The following is a 17389-nucleotide window of genomic DNA, read 5'->3' as shown; positions in this document are numbered from 1 at the left end:
ATCAGCGTCGTCATTTTCTTGGCTTCTTGGTTTTTGGCGGTTGGTCAGCGTTAACGTCGGCCGACGTCGTCTTGTTGGTATCTGACGCGTCAGCTGTTTTTGTTTTCGTCCCTGTAATATATTTGTCCATTGGCAATGCTAGACTTTTTCTCTGTGTGTGTCTGAATGTGAAATCTGTCATGGAAAGCACCAGGGCAACGTGCTTGTGTACTGTGCCACCCGAAAATGAGTGCGGGTTGTCCGACGTCAAAACATAGTTCCGCCTGCTACATTTTCCAAACAAAAAAAACACACAGGAGCGGTGACGCCCCCCCCCCCCCCTATCATGCCGCAGTGCCCCCCAGGGGGGGCGCGCCCCATAGTTTGAGAATCACTGGTCTGGCCAAACAAGCGGAGTGTCAGGCACGCACTCTTCCATTCACAGGCACGCCCTCCACAGCTGCGAGTCTAACAAAACTCTTCAATGAAACGTGAATGGGGTCCGTTCGGGAAACAACAATCGTCGTCACACGTCAGACGCCTGTCAAACAACAGGAACATTTAATTTGACAGCCGCGTAACCTGTAGGCGTGGCTTGAGTTCGACTGTAGGATATATGCAGGCAGATACCTTCCGCATTTGAAGTCCACTTTTCTTGGCACCTCTTGCGCAGTGCACCCTTTCTTCAGAAAGGTAGGTGTGTGATGCATTGTTTTCAGAATGGCTGACTTAGTTAATAAATAAAATGTATTTACTGTCTTACCCGTAGCCTATTCCTGCAAAGGTTTGGAATCATGTCAAGTCAAGTAAATTTTAAGTTGTTGGCTATAGGAAAGGCTATAATCATAGCTCTAAAGCTTGCCCAAGACGGCTTTACAGTCTTTAGAGCATACAAACTATTACTACCTTAGAACGTTTGTCAATAAAGAAAAATTCCCACCGAAAGAAGAAGAAGAAGGATCCGCCTTCTAGAGCTAGGGTGGATCCCTCTCCCAGGAGGGATAGACGAGGGATATTGAGTACAGAAAAGAGTAAACACACAACATACACTTCTGGACATCAAAATACAGATACAAGTACTGCAGTCAGGCCAGCCTCCGCTTCAAAAAACACGGTCAAACTAGCCCGCACGTTATTTTGCGGTAACCATATATGTAAGCACCAGGTCCCGTGAACGTGGTTTCACATTCAAATAGGGGAGACCGGGGTTAGTTGTCACACCTTTTTACTCTCGTAGATGATCAATTGCTACATCTAACAGTGGTCATTCGAAAATTAGACATAAGCGTAAAGTTTTGCCTTAAAATGGATATCCCTTTCATTCTTGTAAATTATTTTAAGTTATTACCCATCAAAGTCACTCTGACACATTGAGACAACCAACCTCATCACGGGGTTATTAGTCACAGTGTATGGGGTTGGTCGTCCCTATAATTATCAATGGGGTTTAAGTAAAAAAAAATGTGATTCAAAAAAACATAGTGTCAACAACAACATGGTGTCTTTAAGCTAGAGACACCAAATAAGTTTTAAAATCAATACTATCTCTATAATCAATCAATACTCATCAATGATGAATTTAGTTGAATTATCGTCTTCAATCAAATACAATGAAGGCGTTTAGTGTTGCAAATAATAATAATAAATAAATCATTGATTTTACAACCATTACTATGGTTGCAAAATCAAGGATTAATTTATTTCTTCTGACAGGACATTCTGAAGAGAGGAGACAGCTTGATGGGAAGGAGTGATGGTTGATCAGGAAGAAACATTTAAACAGCAGCTACACCCAGACATTTTTTAGCATCAGTGATATAGAAGTTGTAAATGTATTTGTAAGTGTTGCATACCTCATCTACTTAAATTTATATTGCACAACTACGATATTCAAGAATATATAGTGTACATCACAGATCAGAGAACTATCTGTAATAGTAGGACATAAGGGCGGGGTGCATAGGAATAACAATTTCTTCTGGGCCTTCTTCACAACAGTCGATGTAAGTCTTCCACTTAAGCTCGGATATTTAATTTTTATTCTAATCAGCATTAAGAGGGAACACAGGGTTTAATTTAGAAATGTAATACCCTTATTAATTTATGTATGTATTTATTGTTGGCTGCTGACTGATTAATTGAAAGTATGTGAAACCAGGTTCATGGGGCCGGTGATTTTATTTTGAAATCAATTCTACGACTCTCTTACGCCAATCTCGGATCCCATTGGCTATAGTCTAGCTGATGATATAGCCTCTGGGCACACCTGTGAACATGCCGGGGCATGTAGCTGGCAGGTAGTGATAAACGACATCCTTTTCCGTGTGCTGCAGTGTATACAGAAAAAGAACCCGTTTTTCTTGTGATTGGCTTAAATTAATGGGTCTTACCTTTTGCCGAAATTTCAACATCATAATGGATATTTGTAAAAAGTAAAACTGCAAGCTTTGTCATGTCTGTCCTCAAGAGAAGAAGAAAACTACTTTTATAATGCTTGTTTGTGAAACAGAAGTCGATCATTTCTGTTGCATTCGAGGAAGTCGGGAAATCTCAATGGCTTTCGTGACTACTACAGACAGAAACCAGAACACTTGAATTGACGTCCCAGAAATCCATGTCACTGCTACAGATTTTACATTTCTATGTAGAATCTGGAAATAGAGATCAAGCTTACGGTAATGCTTAGTATAGGCCTATACGCGTACCGCAGAACAACGTGGGTACCACCAGAGACACCTGAATCACCTGGTTTTTGACTGTGTATTAGTATTCCTTTTTTATACAGATTTTGATTCAGTGTTACTGTCCTTAGCTTATATCTGCCATCTTTACAGATCAATGTTTCTTTGTCAATATTCCTGAATTTTGTGGCTATAAACAACACAACTAGCAGCTAGCTACAGAAATAAGTAAACACTATACATTTCGTTTGTGGTGGTGGCAGCAGCATTTGTCATCAAACATATAATAATTTCCAAGCTCACAAATGCAATACTGTGATTGATTTAAAAAGGGATTAATCATCTTTTGAAAATCATATTGTAATTGATTGCATCTAATTAGATTTAGAAGAGGATTGTTTAAGGAGAAGTTGCATATGTCAGATGGATGCTTTGCCTTAACTTGTCAGCATGACTTAATACCCAGTTTTTTTCCTTTTACATTTTTTAACAGCAACAAGCTTCCTTGACAGTGTAATCGACAGAGTAACCTGTTAAAAGGCATGATGGTGAACTGCTGTGGTCTGCTTACTATGAATAAGGAACCAGGTAGAGAGCTCTTTGAAAGCATTTCTAATATATATTATGTTTCAGCTTTACATAATGTTGATCTCCTTACTTAATGTACAGTTTTCCTTATATTGTAGTTATTAAAAACAGCCTTGAAAAATATTGAAGGAACATTATCATTATTATCTCTTGGAAGTTAATTCTGTCCGTATATGTTTTGTTTCCTTCTGTTTTTAATGTATTAGTGCTTGCTGTTTATGTCTGTACATGTGCTAGAAAGACTGTGGGTGTAAAGATATTGGCTTGTGTGTGCTGTGCATTAGGAAGGGAATTTTCCAAATATCTTTATGGTTCAAATCTAGCTATCTATTAAGGCACCATATTTTGTATATTAACCACTGATTAAAATCATCACAACAAAAACAGTGAGCATTGGGGTTCCCTTCTCTATTTTGGTCAGTTCCTCTGAAGAGCGTGGAGGTGGAGCTGGAGGTGAGGGACCATGTGGCTACAGTGGCCTCCACTCTGAACTACGAGAACAAGGAAGACAAACCTATAGAGGCTGTTTTCGTTTTCCCTCTGCCCGGAGATGCTGCTGTCTGTCATTTCAGTGCTAAGATTGGACAGACAGTGATTGAAGCTGAGGTGAAGGAGAAACAGAAGGTGAGCTACACAGTATGGATTAGCAAATACAATGGACCTTGCAGTAAAACACAGTAAACACTGTTAAACCTACTTGTGTAATCTGTGCTCCAGGCTCGTGAGGAGTATGATGATGCTTTGAGCTCCGGTCAGCAAGCCTTCCTTTTGGAGGAGAGTGCCCAGAGTCCAGATATATTCTCTCTAAGTGTAGGTAGTCTTCCACCAGGAGAGAGTGCCTCAATCAGGCTGGAGTATGTCACTGAGCTGAGTGTGCAGGCTGATGACGGGCTGAGGTTTTGTCTTCCTGCTGTGCTCAACCCTCGGTACCAACCTCAGGGTAGGAAAACCAGCAAATACATGTCAGGAACTTTTAAACTTTGTTTGCATTCAGTGTTTCTGACCAAACACATGGAGTGTATCCTTGAGATATAATACATGTGATATTGTCTTTTCTTCTCACAAAACATTTGTTAAGAGAAAAAAGAATCCTGCACTATTTAGATTCATGTTTCTTGCTAGCATTCTTCTTCTTACAGTCTATGCCACTATCTATTGATCAACAAAACAGTGAAATGATGGACAAGAATACATATCGTGACCCTTTATAGAAATGTCAGTCAGTGGGTTTGGTCCAAACCAAAAGATAACCTCTGGGGCGTAGAATCGAAGCCAATGCGGTGCCAAAAAGTGCAGTTGCTTGCGTTTACACTTGATTCAGTGGCTTTAATAACCACTCCAGCTATTAAGCTATAAAAATGCCCAACTTTACAGTAAAAATAAACATCTTTACAGCTGGGTACAAAAAACATTTTGGTCTCTATAGCTCATTTTTTATTCATGAAATGTACAGGGGGTGATTTATCTTTTTATAACTCACCCATTTTTATTATATGAAGCCTTAAAGTTATGCATAATTAGGTGCGTGAGTCACTTCGAGATGGATACTGCTAGTTGTCACCTCAGCTAATTCAGTTCTGTTCAATTCTGAACTATCTGAGGTGAACTCTGTACAACATTGGACAATATAGGTCTTTCTGTTTGCTTTATGACAGTAAGTGGTTGTCCAAGAAGTCCTGCTCAAGCTTTTTTGGTTCGTGAAATTCTAGAATTATTGTATTTATATTTCAGCACTAAGTAGCAGGTATGTTGCACTTGCCTTACCTGTCTAGCTCATTTAGTGTTTATCATACATTCATATATTTGTCAGCCAGCGCAAAGAAGTCAGGTTTGTTGTGGGCTTTTCCCTGGAGAGATTACAGTGGACAGTAGTGAGAAAAAGGGATATTTTTAAGTTACAGGAGTCATGTCGTTCAGCCGCCACTCTCTTATCGGAGATTTGGGTGAGCGAGTGGCAAGGGTAAGCACAAGGGTAAACTAGCTCATTCACTAGCTAATGTTATTGCCACCGGTTAATGACAAGACAGTTTAGCATCATAACCTGGTGTTTGTCAACCCCTTGACCCTCTCTAGCACCACCTTCAAGTTCTAATATGGAAACCAATGTGGCGGCGACCTGGAGCCGAACTTGAGGTTTCAGACACACAGTCTAGAAACCAATGGGTGGTGTCTCGGGTGGCTACATCCATTATTTGTTGTCTTTAGTCCAAACATCCTCATCAGGATGATTTATTATTAACTGGTACTTGGTCCTTTTTTCCTGAGAAATTACCTGAAAAACTATGGACATTCTCATCATCCTCATTTACATATTACCAAAGTTAGCATATTAACACATTGCACTACTATTGTTAAAAACATTCAGACTATGTTTAAAATGGGAAACATTATTCCTGCTTAATGTCTGCTTGTTAGTGTCGCTATTATGAGCATGTTAACATGCTACATTAGCATTTGGGTGAAAGCTCATCTGTGCCTAAGTAAGCTAATACCAGTAAAGATGCAAGCCTGACTGTAGACTCTTACTCTTGTTTTTCTTAATTAACTGTAACTACTTCTTATTCTAAAATTCTACTTTTTCCTTGCTGCTTGAATGTAATTTATTGCTCTTTAACTTTTGCATTTCTAACCTGTTCACAGGAAGTGGAATTAGTGGAGGTGGCAACGTCCAAGTTACCTCATTACCAGCCTCTCTGGTGCCCTACAGTCTGTCTTTCCTGGCCTGTGTGACCACTTGTCGTCCAGTGTCTAAAATAGAGTCCAACTGTACCCTTGACCCTCTCCAGTACCTCAACACAGAGCAAACCCAAGCCACGGTAGGTAGAGTGCTAATGTTACTCCTGTGTGTGATTGTTCCTCTATACTGAGAACAAGAGATATCATTTGTTTTATGTTTCTAAGTGTGTTTAATATATTCTAGATCAAGCTGGCTTCAGGACACAAGTTTGACAGAGATGTTGAACTGCTGATTTATTACAAGGATGCCCACCAGCCCACTGCTGTGGTGGAGGCAGGACAGGCCTCTGCCAAATCCGGTTAGTTCAAATTAGGGAAGGTCCTTTTTGCATATGCAAAGTTTGTTATTCTTATCCTCCAGCTGATGTGTTCAAATGCTAAAATTGTTTTATGTGTCTCAGGCACTGTGATGGGTGATCCAGTGGTGATGCTGAGTCTGTACCCTGAGTTCCCCCAGGCTTTGATGTCTTCAGTCGCCTCATGTGGAGAGTTTGTGTGTTTATTAGATCGATCTGGAAGTATGGACTCACGCATTAACAACAGCAAGGATCATCAGAGTCGCATTAGCAGCGCAAGGGTATTTATGTGTAAATTCTGCCATAAAATCCTTTGAAGTGTCCCTCTCACACAGTGGCTGTCATCATTCTTTTTCTTTTCTCTTCAGGATACTCTCCTGCTCCTGTTGAAGAGCTTACCAATGGGCTGCTATTTCAACATTTATAGCTTTGGGTCATCCTATGAACACATCTTCCCGTAAGTCACAACCTTGACAAACTTTTTCCTATTTGGTGTTAATTCTTCTATGCTTTTGTGTGCTGTGATAAAATGTTCATTTGTTGACTTGACTGCAGTAAGAGTGTGGAGTACAGCCAAAAGACCATGGAAGAGGCTTTGAAGAAAGTTGGAGAGATGGAGGCTAATCTAGGAGGAACAGAGATCCTTGAGCCCCTTAAACATATTTACAGCCAGCCCTGCATTCACAATCAACCTAGACAAGTAACACATGAGTTCATTCTTACCACACCTTGTTTTTACACTTTACCATTTAAAGCACTTGTGTGATTGTTACAGCATCTAACACAGTCTTCAGAGAACAAATTAAGGACTTTAAACAAAAGCTGCATGCTTCTGGGTGTGATGTTATGTTACTTTTAGTGACATGTAAACTCTCTTCCCTAGCTATTTGTCTTTACTGACGGAGAAGTGGGAAACACCAAACAAGTTATAGATCTGGTAAAGAAGAATTCTCATTCCCACAGGTGACCATAAAAAGTATAGAAACACCCACACAATTGAAAAGAATATGTTCCATGCTCTCCTGCTGTTTTTGTTAAAACAAAACTGCTGTGTTGTAGATGTTTCTCCTTTGGGATTGGGGAAGGGGCCAGCTCTGCTCTTATCAATGGGTTGGCCAAGGAAGGAGGAGGTCATGCTCAGTTCATCACAGGGACTGACAGGATGCAACCCAAAGTAAGTTAAACAATACACATTGAAAAGCTGTCAAGTTAAACTATACAATAAAAGATTGTGTTGAATTGTTTTTGTGGTTCCAGGTGAATGACTAGGTAAAATCCGTTTATAACTGATTTTTCTTCACCAGGTGATGCAGTCACTGCGATATGCTCTGCAACCAGCTGTGGTGGACATCTCAGTCACATGGGATATGCCGAAGAATGTGTCTGCTACTGTCCTCTCTCCACCAATCACAGCACTTTTCCAGGGTCAAAGGTCGCTGGTTTATGCCAAGCTCACTGGACAGGTAGAAGCAGCACTTGATGATTCTGAAATGATTACGAAATGTAAGCACTATGGTTTGAAGCCATTACAATTCTCTCTCTAATATGGTTTATTAAACTGTTACTGTTATCAGACTTCAGAGGATGCAGAGGGCTGTGTGACAGTGAAGTACAGCCTGGCAGGTCGTCTCTCTCAGAACCAGCTGCAATTCAGTCTCAAACCTGCAGGGGACACTGGGTAAAACATTTATTTTCTTGACAATAAAAATGTTGAGTTTGATTTTATCAACAGAGTAGCAGACATTGATAAACATCACACTACTACACAAGTGTGGAAAGTATTAAGTAGCAGTAAGTGTCTGCTCTGTGGCTGACACACACAAAGTAGTGAATGAGTTTTCATTTTATTATTCAGATGAAAAAAAACCCAACTAAAAATACAGGAGATTTCAATTGTGTTTTTTAAAAGAACCGGGAGTTACATAAAACATTAAGCAAGCTAGTGAAAACTGTGAAATTGTGTTAACCCTCTTTTCATTATATTCAAATGAAATCAAGAAGGCTTCATAAGTATTAATCAACACACACAAACACAAACTACTGCCTGCAATCTTCTTAATGTTACTTCTCTCCACTTTTAAACAGCTGTTATAGGGCTGTTTAGCTTTTTTTTATATTTAAAATGTTTGTATATTCATTCAAACCGACTTGTTGCTGAGCCCCACAAACTAGAAACAGTCAAGATCTTGATTACCAGCACAGTTTCTTTTATATTACTGGAAAAATTCACCCAAATATTCTGTCGTCTCTGTATAAGTGTTGCATTGTTTAATACTGCGCTTAATTATTAATTCATGAATGTGTCACAGCCTCTTTTCCACCTTAAACATGCATTCTTGGAATACATTATTATTCCAGTTGCTCTTTTACATTTACAACATGATTGGGCAGTTTACAAAGTGTATTATGTAATTATTTATTCACATAAAAAATTTAAAGCATCCCCAAATAATTCAAAGATGTTTTCACCATCATTGTACTAATACTAGTACTAATAAGCTGTAAAAAAAAAAAAAAAAAAAATGCTTTGCACCATTCTCACAATAATATGTGCTAGATATGAGGGCTCAGCTCTATATAATCCCAAAAGGTGGTACAGAAAAAAGATTGATGGAATTTAAATAATGGGTTAATTGTAATATTTCAAATTTTTTTACAAATGTTTTGACATCTCTTTACCGTCTTCAGATTAACAGTTCACAGGTTGGCTGCTCGGGCTCTGATTCGCTCTCTGGAGATGGAGGAGAGAGAGCCCAGAGGACAGCAAGATGAAAGTGTGAAGAAGAAAGTGGTGGAGGTCAGTGTGCAATCAGGTGTGAGCAGTGCCTTCACTGCCTTCATTGCTGTCAAAAAAGGCGACGGTGAAGTGATTCAAGGACCTCTGGTGCGCAGAAATGTTCCAACACCCAGTGAGTGTTTCAAAGTCCTCTATTTAAGGGGTAGTGTAAGTTACCATGAATGGTAGTGTAGAGAAACATGAAGATGTGCTGCTTTAACATTAATAATATGTCATCATTTACAAATCTAACAATCAGTCTCATAATTGCATTTGATTTGGAGATAAGAGATAGCATTTAGCATTTTAGAATGTCATGAGTAATTACAATAAGCTCTTTTATCCTCACAGTGTTAATGGCCTGTAGTCTTAGTGCTGACAGTTTCAGTGGTAAGTATAATGCATAATGGGTAAGTTTAGTTGATATTTCTTGTTTCATAACTCTCATTGTATATCTTGACTTCTTACGGGGTTTTAGCTAGATGCCTCGGGAAAGCTTCTCCACCCATGCCAAGTAAGTAAAAAGCTGAATGCATTTGGAACACACATTATATATGTATGTGTTTCTTTCTTATTTTATTTTTTGCAGCTTAAATTTGAAATACTTTGGGGTAAAACGCTAAGAATGAATTGGGGCCACTGATAGCTCTATAAATTGCACATCATTTGCACCTGCTATCTGGTACATCTCAGGGTCTGATTCACAAAGCAAATTGCACTGATGAGTTTTGTAGATCCGTGCAGTCTGCTCTTGTTTTGTGTCTGATTGTGGACAGAAGCAGTCTGCACCTCAACTCTCTGCTGTGCAGTGCTCTCAGGCATTAGTTGAGCGCACACTAATGGACCTCAACTGTACAGATCAATGATGAGCAGGGAGGAGGCAGCTCTTTTAACAGATTATTGTAAAGTCCAGACTTGAAAGGTGTTTACTGGTTTAATCGTCTATAACGCAGCATCATTTTTTAAATGAGCTTGCAACAGCAGCTCGTCCATATAATAATCCCCATCATGTCTAAGGGCTACAGACCATCCACACACACGTGGACAAAGTATGCCCATGTGCCGGGGTTGAGCCTCGCACAGCCCTGGACTGATTGGTCTACCAATTATAATAATAATGACAATATATCATTAACAGATTGTTTTTACAGTCAATACATCTTTTGATCACACAAAAGGAGGAATTGTCATCATGATCACTGGAAACTCAAAGTGTGACAGCCCTCATAATACTGTGCTGCAGTTACCACCAGCTCTCTACAGACGGTCATATTTTCACTCTAACTGCGCTGTGCTGTTAGCACTGGTGTTTGTGAATGAGGAGCTTTTTTTGCCACATGGCTCATTTACATAGAAAGGAGCCAAATTTGCCCAGAATATGCAAAATGACTCATTTAAATAACCGCAAACAGCACTGGAGCCCAGAGATGCTGTTTGCTCTGCAGCGCATTTTGGGGTGCACTCAACCCTCTGCGTGTGCTTTGAGAACTAAGTAGAGTCTTTTTGTGTCATTTCTACAGGTTCTGCGGGGGCAAAAACCGCGCAATCCCTTTGTGAATTCACCTCTAAATGTGCAGTAGCAGTTGTTTTGCTTTTGATATGCTTTGATAAATCTTTGGCATAGGCTACATGTGTAAAAGCTAGTACCTGTTTGTCTGCGTTCAGGTATGTGGCCCTACCGTATAGGTCTATGTACTACCGCCCTTGGGTTTTTTCATGTATTTTAATAGGATTATTATCCTAGGTCATTTGCAAGTCCTTTCCTCATGCTCCTCTTTTGTTTAGAAGTTAAGAGTAAATTTCCACTATCCATGCTGCTCCCTCATGCTATGGATAGAGCATAAAAGCTTGGACTGATGCAAGGATTTGAGTACACATCAGTGTATCTCTTTAATTATACCATATTGTAGTGGTAGTGTGAATATCTACAAGTTATCATAATAAAGAAATATTTTACCAAAATGCCCAATTTGTATGTTTTTGATGACAATATGATTATAATTTTGTCTGCTATTATTAGTTTAAGGTATATCAGGCTGTTTACTCTCAACAGCTGTATTAAAAGCCAGATCCAACATCAGGGGACAAATGAAGGGGAGATGTCAGAAAAAAGGTAAGTGATCTCTGCTGACTGATGCTTCTGTTCTGTACTTGCCTCCACAGCCACAGAAATTGATCAGTTGTTGCTATGGTCTGATTAACTTTATAGTTAAGAGTAAGTTATGGTACAAAATATAAATTATTAATTACTTAGGGGTTTTTACCACATTTTATATAAATCCAGATTTAAATTCATGAAATAATTTTCTTTCTGTTATTAAGTTAAAGTACAAATTCACCCCCGGAAAAAGCCACTGTCAAAGCTGGTGTTCTCTGCAATCAATAGAAGTAATCATATTTTAAACTGGCCTTAGCTGTGGAGAAAGTTGTACAAACAGCTTGTGGTTTCACCCATTTTACATTCCTACAACACCCAGTCTGCATTGCGCCTCTCTCTCTGAAAGTAACGGCCCAGCGAGGGCAAGTTTACATAGGTCTGCACGAGAAGCCTGCTTGTTTGTTATGTTCGTTCTTTCAAACAGAACAGTTGGTAAACATAGGGGGTAATTTACTCGTCTCAAGGTCCGATTCACAAAACACATTGCCCAGATGATATTCAAGCGCAAACTCACCCATGAAGTTTCGCAGATCCGTGCAGTATGCTCTTGTTTTGTGTCTGACTGTGGAGGGAAGCTGTCGGCAGCCCCGCTCTCTGCTGTGCGGTGCTGCACTCTCAAGTGTGCGCACACTGACGGACCTCAACCATATGCACAGATCGATGAAGAGACGGGAGAGCCCTTTGAACAGCTTACTGTAAAGTCCATAATTGACAGGTGTTCACTAGTGTTAGGTTGAGCCTCGCTCAGCCCCGGACTGATTGGCCAAATTTAAGACAAAAATTATGGGGAGACATCAGGAAAAAGGTAAGGGATGTCTGCTGACTGATGCTGCTGCTCTGTACTTGCGTCCACAGCCACAGAAAATGATGAGTTGTTGCTATGATCTGATTAACTTTATAATTAAGAGTAAGTTATGGTACAATATATAAATGATTAATTACTTAATGTTTGCATTACATTTTATAATCCAGAGTTAAATAAATGAAATCATTTTCTTTCTGTTATTAAGTTAAGTCATTGTTTTTGTATCAAACTGTTTTACACTGAGAATTGGTTGCTACTATTTAAGTTTTTTTACTGTTGTTTTCTTTGTGTAATGTGCTGAAGTTTTTTCCTTCTTTGGTTTACAATAGAAATTTCTTAGTGGAAAACTGCTTTAGAATAAAATGTAGTTTGAGTATAAGGTGAGTATTAAAGAGGCTACTCAAAGATATAATCTCGAAGTTCTTAGTTCCGTTCTATTTGGCGGCACCTTATGGCGATAATTGTGGGTGCATATGTCCCAACTAACCAGATGTGTACGGCTGGCTTCCCTTGATGTTACTCTTGATTTTCCTCGCTGACGGTCGCTTTCCTTTTTAGACAGTTTGCCCTCATCTGAGCGTCAAATTTGTTTCTTTTTCTTCGGATTTTATTTTTCAAGTCTGTCTATTTATCTGGCGTGATCAATCTTTTTTTTTTTTTTGTTCAGCCACAGTAGCTTACCGTTTACCGAACACTTGCAGAGACCGGAAAAATGCTGCTGCTTAGCTCCGCCTACCCTCTCTGGCAGACCAACCACTGCTCGGTGATGGAAAACGCGTCACTAACTGGGCGCCACTTGTGATTTTTTCCGCAAATGTTGCCACGGACAACCAGTCCATAATAATACCATAGGCTCAATCACCATTGTGTCACCTCATTCAGCGATAGTGACTTATTTAAATGACATTTATTTAAATGAAAATCTTTGAGATTATATCTTTAAGACACATCTGTTTACATTTATTGTATGGATAGGCATGAAATTTGCAATTACACCAGACTGAGATGCATGCATGGCTATCGGTTTTTTTCTGTTGATAACTATTAAAGACAAGACAGAACAAATAAAATCTGTTCATCACACTTGTTGTCTTGTTTTAGCAGTATACCAGAATTATTAGTACTTAATTCCCATTCATTATCAAAAAAGCTGAAGAAAACCACATTACATATTGGAAGCAATAAATTGAGATTTTTTTCTTTTTGATTTTCTTGTCAGTAATCTCCTCAGCAAGTCAGCCTCCCAAGGACCCTTTGCTTCAGTTGGTCTCCCTTCAGAAGGCGTCTGGCTGCTGGGACCTAGTTCCAGCTCTGGCTGCAGCCCTGGGAAAGACCAGCGAAGAGGTGGAAAAGCTAAAGCCTGCATCGGTGGTGTGTTACTGTCAATAATAAATTATTCCAATCAATAACGAACTTAGAAATGAAACTTAGATATAAAACAGTTTTATATAACAGGTTTCCATGGTTTATCGAACAAGCAAAGCTTCTAAAACATATGTAACCGAATCAACAAAATAAAGAAAAAGGTGACTAGTCAAACAAAATACACATCTCACACAAATTTGAAAGTCTGGAACTAAGATACTAATGGTACTCAAGCCTTTCTCTACCTCCGTTGCTGCCACCGATTTAGTAACCATTATTATGTTGTTCAAGACCATCAAGTTATAGTTTCCTTTCATTTTTGCTTCAATTCTTTTTTATGTTCTTTATTTGGTGAATTAGGTGAACCAGGAGGTATGGGCCACCATTCTGTCTCTGATCTGGCTTCATGGTGTCAAGATGGATGCTCAGGAAGAGTGGGAGCTTCTGGCTATAAAGGCTGTGTCATGGCTCCGTGCACAGAATGGTAATTACAAAATAAAAAATGTTGTTGTTGTTATTGTTGATGATCAAAATCAGCTGTTTGACCACATTCAGATTCTTCTGATTGATTCTTTTTTTTCCCAGCATCATGTGTGAAAGAGTGCGTGGAAGCTGGAAATGCACTCTTGGGTTGCAGAGTGCAGGAAGATGCTCTGGGTCTCTGAGGTTCTAACTACAGACGTTTACTTCAACAATGATGCCCAGATGCAGACCAAACTTCTTACAGCCTTAGCTTTATCAGCATTGCACTAAACTACCTTTGCACCAATATACAAATGCACCATTTATTGTAATTTTTTTGTAATTGTTTTTTCAAATGTTCCTCTTCTTCTTCTTGCACTTCTTTCACCTAGGAAATCAGACTCGACACATATCAAAAACTCGACCAAACTAAAAATAGAACTGTGCCTGTACCACAAAGCGAGTTCAACATAGGGATAACTTCTGGTTACTTTCCTTCACTAACCCTAACAAAAGACATCACGCTAAGTGGTCAAATGACTATGATGTTCATCTCAGTAAGTCACCCAGGGTTTCCATATTTAATGCATTCACAAAATAAGGGGGTTCATTACAGCACATGACAGATCCAAAACCTGCACAGGTCTACTGTCAGCAGAGCGTCCTATTTTACAAACTTAGAGCAAACGGCAACAGTATTAAACAAGTATAAAGAATATTTTTACATAATCCAGGCTTTAAGTATTGGCAGATTAGTACACGAAAGATCTGACTATTATTTCATTTGTGTATTCAGTTAAATTAATCAGCTGCTCAGATGTATGCTTATGATGTTTTAGACCTATTCTTTCTGCTGCCGCCTGGGTGGTGTCTAACTGACTTATGGAATTAAAAAATCAAATCAAATCAAAGTGGTAAGAAGGCTTACTTTTGTATTTCATAAGTACAACATGTACAAGGCTTCAGTGCTTTTTTTGTTGCAGGATGATATCATTAATCATTAAAGCACAAATAAATATCTGAAATAACTACCTTTGATATAAAAAATCATCCAGAAAAGTGTTTTGCCATTCCGGAACATTCCCCTCACTATCCAGACTTAAATTCGGGATCAAGACAACGTTTATTTGATCTCTTATCCTAAACATACCCTACTCCAGAGCAGGTTAGGTGTGCAGCCTATGTTAATGTATCCCTGTCAGAAGGGAATCACCTTTAAAGCCCAGAGTTAACTCTGAAATTAAATTGCTGAGTGCAAAATCAGCGGTACAGGGCTCTGGACTGTGCCAAATGTCCTTAAATGGCATTTTTGAATAATTGTCTTAATGGACAAGCTTTGAAAATTCATGACAAATCAGTCGTACATGCAACAAAATGTTGGCCCAATTACACAGAAATGTTTAGAAGCTTCAGGCTGCTGGTTACATCAAACTTACTGCACAGTATCTTCAGTCTGTCCACCTCAAACCATCCAGCCATAATGTTGATTTAGAAAAAAGAAATGGGGCACAACATGCATCAAAAGTTTTTACTTTACTCTAAACAGTACTTTTAACAGTTATGGCAAAATCTTGCAAAAGAGTATGGTCTAGACCTGCTCTTTTTGTAAAGTGTCTTGAGATAACTTTGGTTATGATTTGGCACTATGCAAATAAAATTTGATTGATTAATTAAAGCCTGTGTATAACCAAAGCCTGCTGATTTGTGATTGGTCAAATCTCTGCAACTAAAAATGCACCACTGTTTTTATACGAACATTGTGTGCTTTGTGCAACCTGCTTTGGTAAAACTATACTTGAATATAATCATACCAATAAAGCAAATTTATCAAACTTGAAATTGAAAACATGAAAGCAGTATTTTTGTACAGTGAAGCAATGGCCCCTTTTACACAGTGTTCTGGTTTCCATCTGTAGTGCATTTGTAGTCACAGAGTAGTGACCAATACCAATCAGAAGGCTTTGGTTGTATAGCTACAGGTAAATCACAAAGTTCCGCAACTGCCACACACTACTCAGGCGGGCAGTCTCAGTGATGTTGAATCTTAACCCCAACATGATTCTTGCTTCTCAAGTTGCTAATAATTCTGTAAACAATGAAGCTGACGGAAAAGGAAGTCTTGGCTGGAAGTACTTTATTGTTAACAGCTGGATACAAAGAAATACGGCACTGCTCTGAAGTGGTTTACATCTTACTTGTCCAGTAGAACCTTCTCTGTTATGGTTGGTGACTTGGTGACCTCTTCCAGTGCTCCTCTCTCCTGTGGGGTCCCACAAGGTTCTATTCTTGGCCCTATTCTCTTTTCATTATATATGTTGCCACTTGGGTCAATTATAGCTAGGCACAACCTTTCTTTTCATTGTTAGGCAGATGATCTACAAATCTATCTGCCAGTGAAGCCTAACAGTGACAGTGCACAAAGTTCTTTGTTTGCCTGCATTGCTGATATTAAGCAGTGGTTGGCCCAAAATTTTCTTAATTTAAACGATGATAAGACGGAATGTATTATGTTTGGGGATACTGTGACAGCTGGCTTTGGCACCTTGTTTTCAAAGCTCAGTCCAACTGTGGTTTTCGACAGACAACTGAAGCTTAACAAACAAATCGACAATGTTGTCAGGACCAGTTTTTTCCAGCTACGTCTCTAGCCAAAGTAAAAATGTTTTTAAGCCGTCACGACCTTGAGAAAGCCATCCATGCTCTAATCAGTTCAAGATTAGACTACTGCAATGCACTTTACGTTGGCATCTCCCAGTCTTCTCTTAGTCGCCTTCAACTTGTGCAAAACGCTGCTGCTCGTCTCTTAACCAACATCAGAAAATAATTTAAAGCACTTTTTAAACTGAAAATAAAGATATATTTTAAGAATTAGAAAGTATGTACTGTTATAAACACAATTACCTCTAATGTCAGTTTCCATAGTTTTTCCATTCAAACTGAATGGAAACTTAACAGGCCAAAATCACTCCTTTTCACCATTTCATTTGACTGACTTTTTTCACCATGTGCATGTACTGTCAGTAACCACTGCATGCATCAGATATAAGGATAAGTGAAGGCTCACTTTATAATGTCTTATTCATATAAACACTTTTTTCTAAAAATCACAAGCTTTAAAAAGTAGCAGGAGGTCCATGTACCATCTATCCACTGTGTCTAACTTGATTTGTTTACTTATCCCTTGTTTCATCAGTTTTTTTGTGTGAAATCAAGAAAAAAACTAGATTGACTGAGTTTAACAGTTTTGGTCTTTAAACCGCTTTTAGAGCCTCTCGGCTATCATTATAATCTGCCCTGATACAAGAAGAATATATTTTTGAAGCACACATTTTTCACACCGAGGTGTTTCTTGATTTCTTGTCAGTAGTACGTATTGAGAAGAAAAGTGATTTTGAAGCTGTTGGTCAACTGCTCACTCCCTTGATTACACTATCAGCATGACCTTGACTTATATTTCTAGCTCCGTCTATAGTCAGTTTAAAACTGAAGAAGCTTTTCGGATGAGAGGCATTGACTGACTTAAACAGTTTTGGTCTTTAAATT

General features: G+C 38.9%; 1 protein-coding gene across 1 annotated transcript; it reads left to right on the top strand.

Annotated features, from left to right (window-relative positions):
- The first annotated feature begins 413 nt into the window (after nt 1–413).
- LOC138597459 (von Willebrand factor A domain-containing protein 5A-like) lies at nt 414–16720 on the top strand. Its single transcript, XM_069669056.1, has 19 exons — nt 414–672; nt 3154–3248; nt 3670–3872; nt 3966–4188; nt 5889–6064; nt 6169–6283; nt 6386–6561; nt 6649–6737; nt 6836–6980; nt 7164–7243; nt 7340–7454; nt 7585–7743; nt 7855–7958; nt 8969–9219; nt 9408–9446; nt 9535–9570; nt 13239–13390; nt 13745–13868; nt 13970–16720. The coding sequence occupies exons 2-19, from the start codon at nt 3203–3205 to the stop codon at nt 14047–14049; spliced, it is 2313 nt and encodes a 770-aa protein (XP_069525157.1). The 5' UTR covers nt 414–672; nt 3154–3202; the 3' UTR covers nt 14050–16720.
- The last annotated feature ends 669 nt before the right edge of the window (nt 16721–17389 follow it).

Source organism: Semicossyphus pulcher, unplaced genomic scaffold (assembly GCF_022749685.1).
Source record: "Semicossyphus pulcher isolate SPU_LCO1_2020_fin unplaced genomic scaffold, fSemPul1.0.p SCAF_19, whole genome shotgun sequence".
Taxonomy (NCBI): Eukaryota; Metazoa; Chordata; class Actinopteri; order Labriformes; family Labridae; genus Semicossyphus; species Semicossyphus pulcher.
This window is presented reverse-complemented; position numbering and strand designations above follow the sequence as displayed.